Genomic DNA, 17000 nt, shown 5'->3' on the forward strand with positions numbered 1-17000 from the left:
ATCCTGTGAAAACACAACTTTCTCCTGGGAGCCTCCCATGATGTTTACAAAATTCTTATTGGTTCCTAATTCCCTCAAAGTTTCCACAAACCCTTAACACTGTATAGTGATATTGTTCGGTTATAAACACTTGGGAACAGATCTCACAGAAGCTTGTCCATGTTCCCTTACACGCTTCCGTGCAATCAGAACACAGTACTAGATAAACAGGCTGACACTCATTCCCTGAAAGGAACACATCTCACTCACACCACACTCACTCTGACATTTAGAACAAAAAAAATAGTTTATACATAATCCACAATGCTGACGACATCTTTTAGCTTGTATCTTAATAACACTAGTGCATTAGTCAATTAGTTGCAAATTGTACCCCAGCCGGCAATCTAACCCGTGAGCTCACGTATCTCGGGGGGGGGGGGGGGGGAGCAGGCACGCTCCTTCATACCCTGCGTAGGACGTCTCCTCACGCCTTACAGGCACCCCCTTTTCTGTACACATACCTGATACACCAATGGATGGTCCTTGTCTGTCCCTGCAGTGATCGGGTGAGGAAGGGAGACCTTCCAAGAAATCTTGGGGCGCGCCAAAGGTGTCCCCTCTCTCAACCGATCCCGCAGCCGAACAGAGCGGATCTATTCTCATTGCAAAATTGAGTTGCGGAAATCAGACCCTATATCTGGTAAGGATATAGAGCAGGCATGTGTCTATTGATGTCTATTGATAGTGCAAGGGGGATCACTCCACCTAACTTGCACACCGTCAGGAGAAATTGTGCTATAGGTATAGGTCAAACTAATACATAATCAATAGTTGACAGGAATTCAGATACATTTTCATTACGTTCCTGAAAGACACATTTTCATGCAGTATAATGAGACAGAAGAACAGAGGGTAGTGCTGGTGCAGTTCTTATAATTTGCAATTGCTTGCAGCTTGTCTCACAGCACCTGGCACAGCGGTCTCTATCACAGCTCTGCATTCCTTTCGCCTACTCCCATCATTGTTCTGTGTGAGACAGTGATCCATAGCAGCTGTTTTACTTGCACTGACCCAGGGGGAGAAAAACATGACCTCGCTGGGTCAGCCGTCCATCCACAATTTCCCTGTTCTACTATTGCCTGGCCTGTGGGCGAGTTCGGGATACCCGTACTGTGTTTTACTCCCCATGTTTGCAGAAACTCCCCAAGCCTACGACTAGTGTAGGCTGGGCCATTGTCTGTTTTTATTTGTAGTGATATACCCATAACTGCAAAGCAACAACTGAGATGCCTTTCTACATACATAGCCTTTTCTCCAGGTTGAGCAGTGGCCCACATAAAATGACTATATGTATCTATAGACACGTGTACGTATTTCAGCTGCCCGAACTCACCCACATGCATCACATCCATCTGCCTATTTTCGTTAGCTTTAAGTCCCCCGGGGTTAACTCCTAGCCCGAGACCCATACTGCCATTATGGTGGCTGCACACTGGGCACGATCTAACAATTACCTTAGCATCCTCATATGTTATCTGATATTCCCTTCTTAGCCCCTTGGCATTCTGGCGAAACATAGAGTGCGCCTCTCGGGCCAGGACATGCTGGGAGACTAAAGGTCTCTGCGCCAGTGACACCAAGCGATCGGCTCTCGCATTTCCCTCCCCCAAGTCTATCTCCCATTTATGACCTCGAACATGTATTACTGCATATGAGTGCTCCCTAATTCTGATTGCTCTCTGCAACTGCACGAACAGCTCGTACAGCTGCCGATTCTGCACTTTCTTTATGTAGCCCTCCTCTATTTGGTGGCATACTCCAGCTACATAAAGGGAGTCGGTGACCACATTAAGGGGGCCGATTAAGTTCATCATGGCCCATACAACGGCCACCAGCTCCAATGTTTGCAATAAGTCCTTATCATCGGCTGCAATGAGGTGATGTCTCCAGGAGCCACCCTGCTGCCAGGTCACTGCTGCTGTTCTAGACTTCTGTCCCGCATCCGTGTAAGCCGTGATTGTGTTCTGCAAGGGCGTCTCGTGCTCCTTTGGTATCCGGAGCCAACTCCATTGACCAATCCAATGTAGCGGCACGTTCGGAATCTTTTCCATTGAAACCGTACTTCCAGCTCCTAAGAGAGCATCCTGTAACTCTGGACTATGCTGCACATACCATGTCAGAGTGTCCTTCTGCATTGGCAGCTGTACACACACAGGCTCCATACCTATGATCTGCAGGGTACGTTCTCGCCCTTTCTTAATCACTTCTGTCAGGAGTTCAATTTTTTGAAGAAGTGTTTTTGATTGCTGCAGTGAGGGACAGATCCACTCTAGTACCCATACCTCCCCCGTTTTCTTTTTAGATTGTGCCAACGCTCCTAAAAGGTACTTTGGTCCATACCATACCATAACCTGTATGGGGAGGTCAGGGTCACGTCTCCGAACACTGCCGTGTATAATGCAGTCCATAATCTGTTGTAGTAGACGTTTGTGCTGCGTTGTCACTGTTACAGGCTGGGCCGGGTCAGTGCCCTGTAACAAAGGTCGCAACAACTCTAAGAGTTCGTTTGGGATGCCCACCACAGGGCTCAACCACTTTAAGTCCCCCAGTAACCTTTGGGCATCATGTAGAGTCTCTATTTTAGTATCCAGTTGCAGTTTCTGTGGGGTTACTATCGTGTTAGTCAGTGTCCATCCTAAGTACTTCCGGGTCGCGGAGAGTTGTACCTTTTCAGGGGCAAACATAAGTCCTTCCCTATTTAGGGTCTTTTCTATTTGCCAAATTCGTTCCTGTGTGAAGGCCTCTGGCTGGGCAAAAAGGATGTAATCCATTTAATGATAAATGACCATTTGTTTCCATTCTCGCCGGAGTGGTTGTAGAGCATGGTCGACATATAGTTGACATCGCGTGGGGCTATTTTTCATCCTTTGAGGTAATACTGTCCATTCAAAATGCTGATCAGGGTGTTCTCGATTCAATGCAGGCAATGTGAAGGCAAATCGTTTAGTGTCCTGAGGGTGCAGGGTAATAGTAAAGAAACAGTCCTTTAAGTCACTAATTAGTAATGGCCAATTGTAAGGTAGCATGGCAGGATTGGGCAGGGCGGGTTGAAGTGCCCCGAATTGAGAGAGCACATTGCGGCCAATTAAGCATTGAACAGTGGGGGGTAGAGGTGCCACCGAGACAGAGGTATGGACTACTTGTTCATCAAGGTGGATTTGCAGGGGAGGCGACTTTTTCGCTAAGGATAGTCCACCTGTACCCGTCACTGTGGCTATGGCCGCTTGCAGTGGCCAATGAGGCAGCCAAATTTCTGGGCTCACTATGCTGTTGTCGGCCCCTGTATCTAATAGACCTTGAAGTTTGATTTCTTCCTCTCTGTGTTTAAGTGTCACTGGTTTTTTAGGTTGATCATGCACATTTAGTGATAGCAATGCTAAGCCCCCTGAGGAGCCAAACCTTTGCTCCCCTCGGGGAGACGATTGACACGGGGTTAAGGCTTTGGTCAATTGCTCTAGGGGTACTAACTGCGCTATCCGTTGCCCTTTCTCAATTTTTATTGGAGGAAACGGGGTGTATACCATAATCTGGATCTCGCCCTGAAAGTCTGCATCTATTACCCCAGGGAGGACAAAAAGTCCGAGCATCGATGCTGAAGAACGCCCCAATAAAAGGGCCCCAACGGCAGTTCCATTTATCATTACTGGTCCCCTGATCCCTGTAGACACCCGCTCAGGTTTTGTGGTCATTAAGGTCGTGGTCACTGCGGCTGCCAAGTCCAAGCCGAGGCTTCCTGGTGTGGCTGGTTGCAGGGCTGCTGCTGGCTGGAAACGGCTACTTGTATCTGTGCGTGGCCGTCGTTTCTTTCTCACGCTGGGCTGGGGGTTTCCCGACCGGCGTCGACAGGCATTGGTATTGTGGTTGTCCATACGACATGTCTGACACCATGAACCAGTGGCTTGACACTGACGACGCATATGTCCTATGCCGCCACAGCGATAGCATTTGATGCGACCAGCAACAGGAGATCTCGGGCCTAAATTTGTTGTTGCAGACGCTTGTAAGGATGCAAGAGCTGCTAGCACTTGATTGTGAGAGGCCTCAGCCTGCGCCTTTAAACCTGCCCCTAACTCCTTAATAGCCTCAACCAGAAATGCTTGGGGCCCGACCGGCACACTTGATAGCTTTTCTAGTGCCTCCTCAATAGTCCAATTACTCCTCAAAGTACTCAGAATACTACGTGCTGTTGAATTACAATTTTGGAGCGCGCATTGTTTTAACATCACTCCTCTCATATACTCTGGCACCCCTGCCTTTTCAATAGCCCCGGCTACCTTATCTATGAATGCCCCAAAGTCCTCATCTCTACCTTGTCGGATCCCCATATAAAATGGGAATCTATCAGGCACCTTAATCTTGTCCATGGCCTGTCTAGCTAAATACATAGTTTCTCGACATTTATCTGGCCCTAATAATGCTTGGGCTTGTGTTCTGAAAAAAGGCCCTAGCCCTAAGAGTTCTTCGATAGTTACACCATGTAGTGGGTCTCCCGGCTGCCTAGCCTTTGAGACACTCTGATGGCACAGTTCTTGCCAGTATGCATTAAACAACAGCTGTTGATGTTGTGAAAAGATCAATTTTGCTATTGCCCGACAATCGGATGGCAGCAATATCTGCATACTCCAAATATAATCCAATATCTGCTTAGCTGGCTTGCTTTTTACCCCAAACTGACTAACTGTAGATCGTAGCTGCGATAATAATTTCCAATCTAAAGCCGTGATGGTGGCCTGCATCCCTCCCGCAGGATTAGAGGCATATATCACCGGAAACGCCATGTGCCGCACGGCCTCCACTGCATCGTTATCCCCCGCCTCCATGCAGGCCCGTGCCAGTGCCGCCCAAGCTTCCCGCCTCTCCCGTGCAATGGCCCCCGCTAGGTCACTCTCTGCCCCAGGGATCGGCTCACTGCTCGGAGGGTTTATTGGGCCCATTGTAATAGGCGCAGGTGAACTACCCGGCGCGGCCGTAACTAGGGGCGGGGGTGGGGCGCTTGGCTCCAAACATGCTGATGTGGCATGCTCCGCGGCCGGCGGCAACACTAAGGTAGTCACTGCGGGGGGCAACAGACAATCCGGCCACCCATTGTAATCCTTATTTCTCCCCTGTGCAGCACCGGCCTGTTCCGCTGCCTTCTTTTCTGCTTGGTGCTGCAACAGTTCATTGTGAACTGCTCTCCACAGTTTCCCGCATTTTTTTGCTGTCTTATCATCATCTAAAACTGCTTGCCAAAGTGCATCCCCAAATTTACGCCATTCTGTAAGGTCATGTACTAAATGTGGGTCTTGAAAAAAACCTTTAGCATAACCATAAGCTAATAACCCGGGGAGTTCCTTCTGTAAGTCTACTCCCTTAATTTGCCGTTTTCTCAGAAAACAAGTAAATAAATCATAAGCCGCTTGCCTTTCCATCCCTTATCTGTCAGCGCGCGCTATTGCAGCCTTACAAGGTCTCGGCGGCCCGTATCAGCCAGGCTCTCCGATGAGGTCACCTAGGGCTCGGCACTCCTCTCTCTGGTTCCCGAGTGCTTTAGCCGTCCTCGCTGCTTTAGGACCCGAACTCCTTCGCCGTCCCACCGTGGTGCGCCGTTACTGGATCACGTCGGGGTCACCATTTGTAGGAAATCAGCGGGAGACAAGTCTCATGCTTTCATGATCAACAAGTCTCAGCTTTATTGAAGCACACGCAGGCATTTATACGATAGTTAATGAGCTACTACATATGCCAAATTGGGTTCTCTTATTGGTTAGTTCTTTACGTGAGAAAGTAACCATCAACGCTAGATACCGTGACAGTCCCGTGATGAATGCCCGATTGTTTACCGCATACCACTCAATTTTCTTAATTGCAGCATGTTCTTATCACTTCCTTGCTCCTGAGGGCAGCACGACCTTGCCTGGTTTAATGAGCAGGGCCCTATCTCCTTACCAGCTGCATCCCATCATGGCCCCTCTCCCGGAGCCAGTGCTCCGGGTCCCAAAAGCTCTCCACAAATTTCAGCCTGTGTAGCTAATATCTAAGGTAGTAGGTTATGCTGCTTAGGGAACTATCATAGAACAGATTCCATGCATATTCACTATATTCCACCGTGGAGTTTCCCTCTCTACTGTACCTTCCCTTTATAGATGATCATCACAATAAGTCACCTCCAATAATTATTCAGCAGCTGGCAAGATCATAATTACCCAAGGAGGCTCTGCACACAGGTATCAGTAGGCTGGATAATCTTTTTGTTCACCTAGAGCAGATAGTGAGGGTGGAGTGGCCAGAAATCAGCTACCTCATGAGGCACATTAAATCCCACTATTCTCATTTCCTCTTTGCACATTGAACTGGGAGCAAGCTGAGAACGTGTCCTAGAGACACACAGACACACACAGGCATATATGGGACACTGATACTTGTGGCCACAAAGGCTGCCCCAGCCAAGGGCTACTTTCAACAGCACTTACACAGAGGACTCACATAAAACAGACACAGACTGCCAAGACTCCTTCCTTCTTCCCAGTTGATAGAGAAAGAAGTTCTCTAGAGAGGAATACAGAACTCTGTAGGTTCACAGGCATAGATGTATTTTTGGATACTCTGAGTACCTCTTTTGGTCTCTGTGTTCATCAGGCAGACCCAGTATGGTGTCTCATTCTGCCTGGAAACCCTGCCCAGATCCTAGGTCCTCTTACAAGACTTCATGGATTGCCTGCACACCGGTATGTCTAACTTGAAGTTCTCTGCAAATGCACATGCTCACACATCTCTCAAGCACATTATATTCTGAAGTTCCCCTGGTTGTGCCAGCACAGACCTAACAACAACCTGATCACCTTGCCCAAATCAACCCCCCCACTACTTGCTTAAAGTTTGCTAGTGAATATACATGAACATCCCATGCATATCAGGCTGGGGAAGATATACACACTTGAGAGACACAGTATTTGATGCCAGGCCCAGTGGCTGTGACCCAGTGCCCTACTCCTGACTCTGGGGTGAAGATACTCGTCTCACTCACATCAGTCCCATCAGTATTCGGCTTGGGAAAACATACCAGTCCCATCCCATGACTGGGAGTAGAAGACCCACAACTTCCTCCAGTACTTCACGTTAGGGCCCCACTCACTCCAGTAGTGGTGCTACACTCTGCAGCCTACAGCCTCAACCTGACTCCAGTAACAGACCCCCAGACCGCTCATGGATCTGCCAAGCAGATGGCAATCTGGGATCATAAACTGTGGAGCCCTTGCAAGTCCAATCACTGACAATAGGACCCTCACCCACTCCCATAGCTGATCCCACATCTACAGCCTACACCCTTGGCTTAACTCCAGTAGCTGCACTCAGTCTGCTCATACCAATCCCTGTAGCCAGCACCCCAGCCTGAGACCCCACCAGTCCCATCAGCTGATGACAGTAGCACCCTCACTCACTCTGCTGGCTTGCACCACAGTTCATATATCAGTGTATCTTACCGTAAATATTCTAAGGAGCTTAAGAAATAAAATACTTTTAAATATGTTCTTTTTTTTCCATCAGAAAACATTTATTTCTTTTCTTGATACACATCTAGTGGAATTGGGCTTCCCTAATTGGGTGGCTTCCATCAACCTTAAACACAAATAGGAAAGACAATTTGACAAGAGCTATAGGTTGTTTGAGGTGCCTTCAGCTAGCAGTTATGGCACTAAAATAAGCAATGGTGCAACTGGAGCTCCTCCCCTATGAGGACAGGCTGAGGGAGCTGGTCTTATTCAGCCTGGAGAAGAGAAGGCTGCGGGGTGACCTTATTGCAGCCTTTCTGTACCTGAAGGGAGCCTATAAACAAGAAGGGAGTAAACTCGTTGAAAGGGTAGATAACAGCAGGACAAGGGGGAATGGTTTTAAGTTGAAAGAGGGAAGATTTAGGTTGGATGTTAGGGGGAAGTTCTTTACCAGGAGAGTGGTGAGGTGCTGGAACGGGCTGCCCAGAGAGGTTGTGGATGCCCCATCCCTGGAGGTGTTCAAGGCCAGGTTGGATGAGGCCCTGGGCAACCTGGTCTAGTAAATGGGGAGTTTGGTGGCCCTGCCCGGCAGGGGGGTTGGAGATTCATGATCCTTGAGGTCCCTTCCAACCCAGGCCATTCTGTGATTCTGTGATTCTGTAACTTGAGACTTTCTTCTTCTTAACAAGGACTCAATCAGTTAACGATGGTTTTCTGAATCTGTTTCCAGTCTTATTTACTGGTTCTATTTTCTCTCTAGAATTTTGTACATTTGTCATCTACAGCTTTCTTTTGCATTTAGTTTTACATTGTGCTGATGCTTGTTTGTAATTTTTCCCTTCTACCTTTGACTGAACTATCTTTCCCTAGAGAATTCTCTGTGCTTTTTATGGAATCTGTAATGGAACAGGAATATTTTGATGGCAAACAGGCTTGAATCTCCCTTCCCCTTTTGATAGAAAAGGGTAGAACATTTCTGCAGATTCTTTCCCAAAGCTTATGGGTATTTTCAACATGTTGTTCCTCCATGCTGTGCCGAAATAGAAGATCTGTGCTTCCTCCAAGTCCAGAAGCACACCAATCACTGTCTCACTCATTTCCTTCTTCTCAGGCTTGCTGTTTCCCTCGATAGAGCTAATCACTCCCCTGGATCTGTGCAGCGCCCAGTAGTCCTCACTAGCAAGTGTTCCTTGCTCCTCTTGTTTCCCTTTGTGCCTCATGACCCCCAGCATCCAGTCCTGCTGCTGGTCCACGTCCACTTCCCAGTAGTGTTTCCCAGCTGCAAACCCTTCCTTTGCCACCAGGACAGGGACTGTGGAGGGGCTGCTCAGGCTGGCAGCTTCACATGCGTTGTCCTCAACATGTGGACCCCCTGGCACTTGGAGCTCGAGGAGCTGGCATTCAGGATTCACAGTAATGGGGACTGGAGGGGAAAATGAGAATGATCCAGTGAACAGAGTGTTTCAGGGACATTTCCCCATTGTAGTGGGAAATGGGCTGAAGTGTTTCATGGTTTCAGTAATCATGGCATGATTTGACAAAGAGTTGAAACATTTTTCCCCAAACAGGGCAAGCAGCAGATGTAGGAACCTACAAGTCCCTTGGAGCTGTCATAGCTATGATGTCTCTCTTGCGGACAAATCCAAGTGATTCTCACCATCTTTCACACACTTTATAATTAATCTCTCTTTCACTTTTCCATTGTGTCAGGGAGGTGATTGAGTCATGATCCCTGAATGTGTTTAAAAACAGTTTGGATCTGGTGCGCAGGGACATGATTTAGCAGAGCGTTGTTGGAGTTGGGGTAGTTTGGTTATGTTGTGGTTGGACTCAGTGACCATTAAGGTCTTTTCCAACCTGACCAATTCTATGATTCTATGATGATGATGATTACTATTGTTATTGCTATTATTATTATTATTATTGTACATTCAGACCTCACATGAACACACTTCTGCAACTTCTTTTCTCAGTATTTTCAATAGCCACATCCAAGCCTCATTTTGTTTTATCCAGTTAACGTGAAGGCTTATTCCTGTGACTCCAGCTCAGCTGGCCGATCTCTAAGATCATGGCAATGTCATTTCAGGAGAATCTGGACAGAGAAATACACCATTTTCCCACCATTTCTCCTGTCTGCATACCTGCCCTGTCCCAAGCTTTCCAGAAATCTGCAGAAGCAAATGAGACAGAAGGGTTTTGTGAATCTCATGCACAGTTCAGTACTTGTCTGCCTGTCCTCTGTTGCCTTGTGATGTGCAGTTATTGCCATCACTGAGATTCTGCCCAAGGCCTGATTTTATCTAAAGCACCAGTATGAATTCCAAGAAAATAAAATTTTAAGATGACTTACCCAACTCAGGTTCTGTTCTACCTGAAAGATAAAGATATTCTAGTTATTAAAATCTGTTATATTGAAAGGTTGTTCTAGTTACTAACACCAGTAATAATTTTATGAGATTTTTCTCTGTTGTGGTTCAGTTTTTCAAAGTTGGGCAAACCCAGCCCACAGGACACCAAGCTGCACAACACGTAAGCACTAGCACATATTGAATTAGTGCAGGAGAGGTGTTCCATTCTGTGGATCATTTTAGTGGCCCTTCTCTGGATGTCCTTCAACAGGTCTATGTCACTCTGGTATAGAGGACTCCACATCCGGACGCAGTACTCCTGGTGAGACCTCACTATCGCAGGGCAAAGGGACAGGATCAACTCCCCTGACCCCTGATGGTCACGCATCTTTAGATACAGCCCAGCATACAGTTGGCTTTTTGGGCTGTGAGGGCGGAGTGCTGGCTCATGTCCAGCTTTCCATCCACTAGTACCCCCAGGTCTTTTTGCAATGAAGCAACTCATAACACGTTATGGTTGCCTGTAGATCTGTCCTAGCATTAGGTAGAGCAGCTTCTGGCACAAAGGATTATTTACAGTTCAGAAAAATCTTAACATGTCTCTTGATGTCTATACTGAAGAAGGAAAGTGAACTGAACTGTAATGAGATCTGTGCAATCCTTTCGTCCTCGTATATGGCTTCCTCATGCTGGTCTGAATGCTTGCATGTTTTTTGTAAGGTTCACAAGAAGAAGATTTACTGAGGATGTTCTCTTACCAAGTATATGTTTCATATAAGAGTATCCTGCAAAACAATGGCTTTAATTAGTGAGAAGGAATCTCAAGGAGATGAAGATTCAGAGTTGAGGTATGATGCGAATGATTCACATGTCGAGAATTCAACCATGAGATGAAGCATCCTTTGAGATTTGCCATATAAATATTGTCAATCATATTTTAAAGGTTTGACTAAGAAATGAAAAAGCACAGGAGTTGTAAGCTAGAGCTTCAAGAAACTGTTGTATGGCCAGCAAAACTCAAGGCGGATGGAGTACAGAGAGGAAAGAAAGTATCACAGGACTCATAGAAGCACAGCCATGCTATCTAATAATCTAAGCAGTGATTGAAACTGAAATAGAGGTCATAGCCATTTAATGGAAGTTATAACCATTTAACTAGAAACAAGTTATCGTCATTTTCAATGAGATAGCTGATTTTGTTTCTCATTTACTTCTAAGTTTGCATTAAAACTGTCTTGGTTGCTGTATATATTTACCTGCAATGCGCACCATCTCATGTGCATCTAAGTAGACCAACAGGCAACAAATCAGAAAGGAAAGAGAATTAAAAAAAAAAGAAAATATTACTGACTTGAACAGTTTTTTTTTTTTTTTTTTTTTTTTTTTTTTTTTTTTTTTACAAAAGTCCAGAGGATGATCACATATGTTTTAAAATTATGCCATTGCACTCTATGACAAAAGCTCCAAAATATTCATGGAAAATGGATCGTAATGGTATTATGAATCTTTGAATTTATGATCAGCCATCAACACTGGTCACAATTACATTTGATAAAGGAACCGTCACATTCAGAAGAACATCGTATCAAAGTGTTCTACATCTTATTTGCTCTTTGGGGGATGTAAACAGCTTGCTGACTAGAAGTACTCGAAGAATTATCAAAACCATATTCTTACCTAAATCCTTCTCCAAATCCTCTTTCTCTGAAAGAAATGACATAGGATTATCACTGTATCTGTTTCAGTATCAAATCGCACACTGAATGTGACTCGTTGTTCTTGAATGCTATTTCCTCCGTAATATTTTTACATAGGACCAACTGAAATAATTCCAGTCTATCTAGTGAGGAAAAGAAGGATATGCTGCATGGGCAATTAAGAAGCCAGGTGACAACTTGGTAACTCCAGACAGAACGGAACAACCAGGAAGAGGGATGAAATGACATTCATATGGTCTCTTTAAGGCACCTACCTGTTGAATATCTCAATCTCATCTAGTTGCCTGTCACGTCCCTTAGATTACAAATAGGCAATCCACACACCCTTCCTCCCACCAGCTACTATCCCCAGTAGTATAGTACTTCTCATATTGTTTATATCTGTTCTCCGACTGAACACATCTAATAATAGAAGACAAGGAGTATTTACTTTTTATCAGATCGTCCCTCGTTGTTTCTAAGAATAAAACAACAGACAACAAAAATTGTAACATTAATTACTCACTTAAAAATTCACCATCACAAAACAATAAACATGACTAGAAGAATCTGAAATGCTCCAAGCAAGTTGATCCCATGAGTTCTGCAGAAGAAATGACTCATTTTAACAGCAGAGTATTTCAGTAGCAGGGCATCTTAGAAATACCTGAAGAAACATGAGCTACTGGAACAGGAATATTGTCAGGCATTCACCAAGGAAGCCCTGTTATTACCTCCTACCTGGAGAAATATTATGGCAGGGGGAACTTCCCTACACAAGAAGGCAGGCTGATTAATACTAGGCCTTCATATTGGATTCATTATTTGATGTTGACAGATCAGTATGCAGCAAATTCTTGTTTCAGCGAACACATGAGTGAGCACAGTTTGCTCATGCCTATGGCGGTACAGAAACTGTTGACTTGATTGTGTCACTGGAGGGAAGGGTATATCTGTACTGACAACTAGATCTGCCTGTGAGTGGTGGGAGCAAAACTCCGTGCTGAAGCAGCAGTGGCAGTACTTGTAGCTGAAGAAAAAAAAGAAACACTTCACCTTGATGCATTACAAGACTGAAATGTCTCAGTATTGATCATTCCTGCATTATTATCAGAACAGTAATTCATGAAAATGCTTCTGAGACTGTTGCTAGCTCAAAAATTGAGACTATTCTCCCAAAGTAGGTTTTAGTTGGATTCTTTAGTTTCCTCGTTACTCACCTTCTTTTTGTTTTCTTGTACTATTAACTGGAAAAGGAAGAAGAATTTTTAATTATTTCCCCAAGAAAAAGACTCCACTGAGATAATCACAGTATAATTGCAATGAGTTTTCTTTCAGAAATCCCTCTTTTAAAGGTGATCCACATGAAGGTGTCTGTTTAACATTTGTAAACACATACAATTTTATCACAAAAACAACCTTTTGAAGTACATTCTGTACATTCACACACACACACCTACTGCACACACCAACTACTTTTTTCCTCTCTCCATCTCATTCCTGTCTGTTTCTTTCTCATACGCATGTTGAAATGCCACTTCAGTTTTCATTAACTGCAATTTTCATTGTGGTTGAGACATCCATGTCAGCAGATGTAGGTGGACATACTTACTCTTCAGTTTATAGCCTATAGCAGCGATAACAGCCACAGCGCAAAACGTAATTGCAAGGAAGGCAGTCATCCAAGGTGAAGTGGATGGAAAGAAGGCATCTGTAAAATATGAACAGTGTTCTTTTCAATGAATGTTTGTGAAAGAGCCTAGGGCATGTCCAGTGTCCAAAGTATACAGATTTATTGCCATCGTTTTTGCTGCAGTGTATCGCTTTTGGACTCCTTTTTCCATCTGCAGCACTTACAGCTGCCCTCCAATTCTCCCCGTTGCTTTGCCAGATAAAAAAAGTGACAGAGATATGTTGGAGATGCCACCTTTATGTAAGAAATGTGTGTTAAGATGCCCATTTGAGGACGTTATTTTAATTATTGTCCTTACAGATGAAGTTTTTGGGAAAGGAGAATCATCTACAGTGGTATTTCAGATGAAAAAAAAAAAAAAAAAAGGATTCCTCTGTTTTTCTGCTTTACTTTGGAAATTAAGATCTGAATGGGAGGGTGACACTTGCTGATGTGCAGAGTAATCATGCAGTTGTCAGGGAGAGAAAGGGGATGGGAGGTGACATTCATCATTTCTTACAGGCACTTCTAAATCATTCCTTTTCCAAATCATTGCAGTGCTCTCAGGTGATGATTAATGAGAATTGACTAATATTTATTGCAAAGATGCAACTTGAACTCAAAGAGTAATATGAAATTTTACTTCTTAGTACGTTAGGCTTCTTAGCACATGCCATTGCTGGATATCCAGAATCTCTCCTGCGATAATGGAGAGATGCAGGACAGCAGCCTGCAACCTGGTCCTCACAAATATCAGCCCTGGAGGTCACTCACCTGAAATCAGGACTCGGGATTCACATGCTGTGTGGAGGAGATCGCTGGCAATCCTGCAGGAGACTTCCATGTCAGATCCAGGTTCTAGGGTCATGGAACTGACAACATCAAAAAGGCCCGAAGAAGTCTGCAGGCTTTGTGTGACCACCTTCTCCTTCCGTGTCTGTCCTTTGCTGTCCAGCCAGATTACCTCAGGCTGTGGAAACCATCCCTGCGACTTGCAGGTGAGGCCAATGCCCTGACCCACGTGGCCATCCAGAAAAACTTCAGACTCATCACCTTGAGCTATAGAAGAGGAAGCAAACAAACTCTGACAAACTGGAAATACAATATTCTCTTCCCAAACTGTGAGCAGTGGGAACATCTGGCCCAGATTTATCTATACACACAGTCTTTCTTTCTCACTAAATTGTTGGTAAGACCAACTAATTCTTGGTCTTCCTTTGTGGCATTAAAATGGGACACTTGCATGCAGCATGTGTTTTACAGTCTTGAACGAGACAGATCTTTTTGCAGATTTTTGATAACTCAATTAATTGAACTAACAATGAAAAAACCCTCATCTTTCTGCTGACTGGAAATTCTCAGCTAAAACAAGGTTGGATGAGATCATGAACAGATGAAAATGGGAATACCAGACATCAAATAGTTGATGCTTGAGCAGAAGTAGGGCTAGAGCAAGAGAAAAGAGCTGTAGTACCAAGTGCGGTCTCTGTCAGGCCTCAAGTTCTTCACCTCTGCATGAATAGGCCTGCATTAGTGCTGGATTCATTTTTGTCACCTTTAAATTTTTTCCAACTCAAGTGTAAGGTAAAGTAAAAAAGGCACTTTTACAGGGTCGGGTGGCAATAATGATGGCCTAACAGAGTGGGAATGAGTTTTCCACATGGCTATGGGTAGATTATTTGAGTCTGACTTGTTGGTACCCCATAGTCCTTACCAGTGATACACACCTCAGTGAAGTGCAAACACCTGACATATCACTCACCTGCCACATCCAGGTCCACCACCACTTCATCATACCAGTTCTCCAAAGAGACAAAGCAGATGTATTTCCCTTTATCGGAGAGCATGACATTTTTCAGGTGAAGGGATAAGTTTCCCCTATTAACTTCACTCTGAAAGAAATGTGTCTGGCCCTGGTATGTCTTTTCCTCCCTGACTGGATTTAGTGTGTTTATTCCATCATAGGTAGTTACACCAATGTTTGGGGACTTTCCAGTGAATATCCACTGAACAAGAAGTCTCTCCGAGACTGTCTTAGCTTCCAACTGGCAGGGCAGGACGACTCCTTTTCCAATGACTCCAACCACTGGCTTGTTCGGAGGCATAATTTTAAACTGGCCTGCAAGAAGACATAGATGGTAAGTCTTGCCTGTCATGGATGTTCTCATTAGCACTTAGGATAGGAAGCAGTGACATCAGTTTTGTGCATGTACCTATTCAGTCCTGACAAAATGAATATATCAGAAAATGCCGTGGATCAGGATGTTACCTCAAGGGCAAAAATCATGTTCACCCACAGTAAAAGCAGGGATGGATGGGACCAGACAAATGGAGAGGAAGAAATCCCATTAAAGTATTCAGATCACATCTCTCTAGGCCCACATGAGCATGTAGCAACAAAGTTTCTTATCTCTAAGTTGGAGGCATGCAGATTAGAAGGCTGGTCTATTTGATGAGCAAATAATTGGACATGAACCTAATGAGGTTCAACAAGTGCATGAGCAAGGTGTTCCGTCCTGGTCGTGTCAGTCCCAGCCATGTGTACAGACTGGGAGGAGAATCCTTGGAGAGCAGCCCCGCTGAGAAGGTCTTGGGGGGTCCTGGTGGATGAAAGGCTGGATGTGAGCCAGCAGTGTGCATTTGCAGCCCTGAAGGTCAATGGTACCCTGGGCTGCATCAACAGAATGGTGGCAGCAGGGAGGGGGTTGGAATTGTCCCCCTCTACTCTGCCCACATCTGAAGAGCTACATCCAGGTCTGCGGACCCTAACACAGGAAAGGTGTGGAGCTTTTGGAACAGGTCCAGAGGAGACCACAAAAATGGTCAAAGGGCTGGAGCACATCTCTGATGAAGAAAGGTTGAGGGTGTTGAGTTAATTTAACCTGAAGAAGAGAAGGCTCCAGGCAGTCCTCACTGTGGCCCTTCAGTACTTAAAGGGGGCTTATAAAATGTGAGGGAGACAGACTTTTTACACAGTATGACAGTGACAGGACTAGAGGGAATGGTTTTCAGTGGTTTTCCAAAATAATAAGATTCTTTTGTAAATTTTTATCTCAAGAGGCAAGATTTGCATTCCTAGTACCAGATGCACATAATATTTTCACGAGGATAACTGCATTCAGAGCTGAAACACAGCACAGAAAGAACATTTCATTTCAAATATAGATTATTTGTTGAAATATGACGACTTCTGAAAATACAGCACTCTTCATCTGTAACAGCAAGAACAGCAAGAAATAGGTCCTTTACAGATCTCACTTTTCATTCTGCCACTCAAAAGTGGGCAATTCCTGGAAGAAAGCCAGGCTTTTTTGGCCTGATAAAGTGACAGGGTCAGCTCAACTGAAAAAAAAAAAAAAAAAAGGTCTACAAAGCAATGAAATGAAGCTCCCAAAAAAGCAGTCATTGGCTGTCACTAAGTCTACTTGTAAACCCAAATGAACACACACTGAACTCAGTGGCTTTTTGTTTGATTGTTTGCTTCTATCCACCAGGTCTGAAAATTATTTTCTTTGTTAAAATGAAGCTATGATTAGAATCGAACCCAGGCTTACCTTTGACCAAGTCATTCCGTGCCAAAATCCAGAAGCCATCACCTTGCAGGTTTGGAAGTGACTGATAAGCAAAACCTGGAGGGCAAACCTCACCAAGTTCCTGTAATCTTTTCAAGCACAGAATAGAAGAGAAATTTAAAAGACTGAGTCAAGGACTAGAGCCATATGCTTCTGTGTATACATAGAACTCTGTGAATGGAGTGACAAAAGGA

At 44.7% G+C, this 17000-nt stretch overlaps 2 protein-coding genes across 8 annotated transcripts in view; both read right to left on the reverse strand.

Annotated features, from left to right (window-relative positions):
• LOC121107841 (butyrophilin subfamily 2 member A1-like) overlaps positions 1 to 17000 on the reverse strand; it is a 143329-nt gene that overhangs the window by 124914 nt on the left and 1415 nt on the right. For 3 of the 7 annotated variants that reach the window (XM_046904836.1, XM_046904838.1, XM_046904837.1), the window contains exons 2-10: positions 16789 to 16895; positions 14997 to 15353; positions 14009 to 14293; positions 13175 to 13273; positions 12783 to 12809; positions 12014 to 12040; positions 11543 to 11569; positions 11122 to 11148; positions 10624 to 10650 (exon numbers count right to left, since the gene is read on the reverse strand). In XM_046904836.1, coding sequence (XP_046760792.1) covers positions 10624 to 10650; positions 11122 to 11148; positions 11543 to 11569; positions 12014 to 12040; positions 12783 to 12809; positions 13175 to 13273; positions 14009 to 14293; positions 14997 to 15353; positions 16789 to 16895 — 983 coding nt within the window. Of the gene's footprint in view, positions 1 to 8262; positions 8938 to 9658; positions 9686 to 9867; positions 9889 to 10623; positions 10651 to 11121; positions 11149 to 11542; positions 11570 to 12013; positions 12041 to 12782; positions 12810 to 13174; positions 13274 to 14008; positions 14294 to 14996; positions 15354 to 16788; positions 16896 to 17000 lie in introns of those variants that run through there. The other 4 variants (XM_040654224.2, XM_046904835.1, XM_040654225.2 and 1 more) reach the window with 4 other exon arrangements.
• LOC101751912 (E3 ubiquitin-protein ligase TRIM39-like) overlaps positions 8263 to 17000 on the reverse strand; it is a 42393-nt gene continuing 33655 nt past the window's right edge. Inside the window, exon 14 of the mRNA XM_040654238.2 lies at positions 8263 to 8359. The gene's annotated coding sequence lies outside the window, so the exon portion shown is untranslated. The remainder of the gene's footprint in view (positions 8360 to 17000) is intronic.

The sequence above is a fragment of the Gallus gallus genome, chromosome 31, assembly GCF_016699485.2.
Source record: "Gallus gallus isolate bGalGal1 chromosome 31, bGalGal1.mat.broiler.GRCg7b, whole genome shotgun sequence".
NCBI lineage: Eukaryota > Metazoa > Chordata > Aves > Galliformes > Phasianidae > Gallus > Gallus gallus.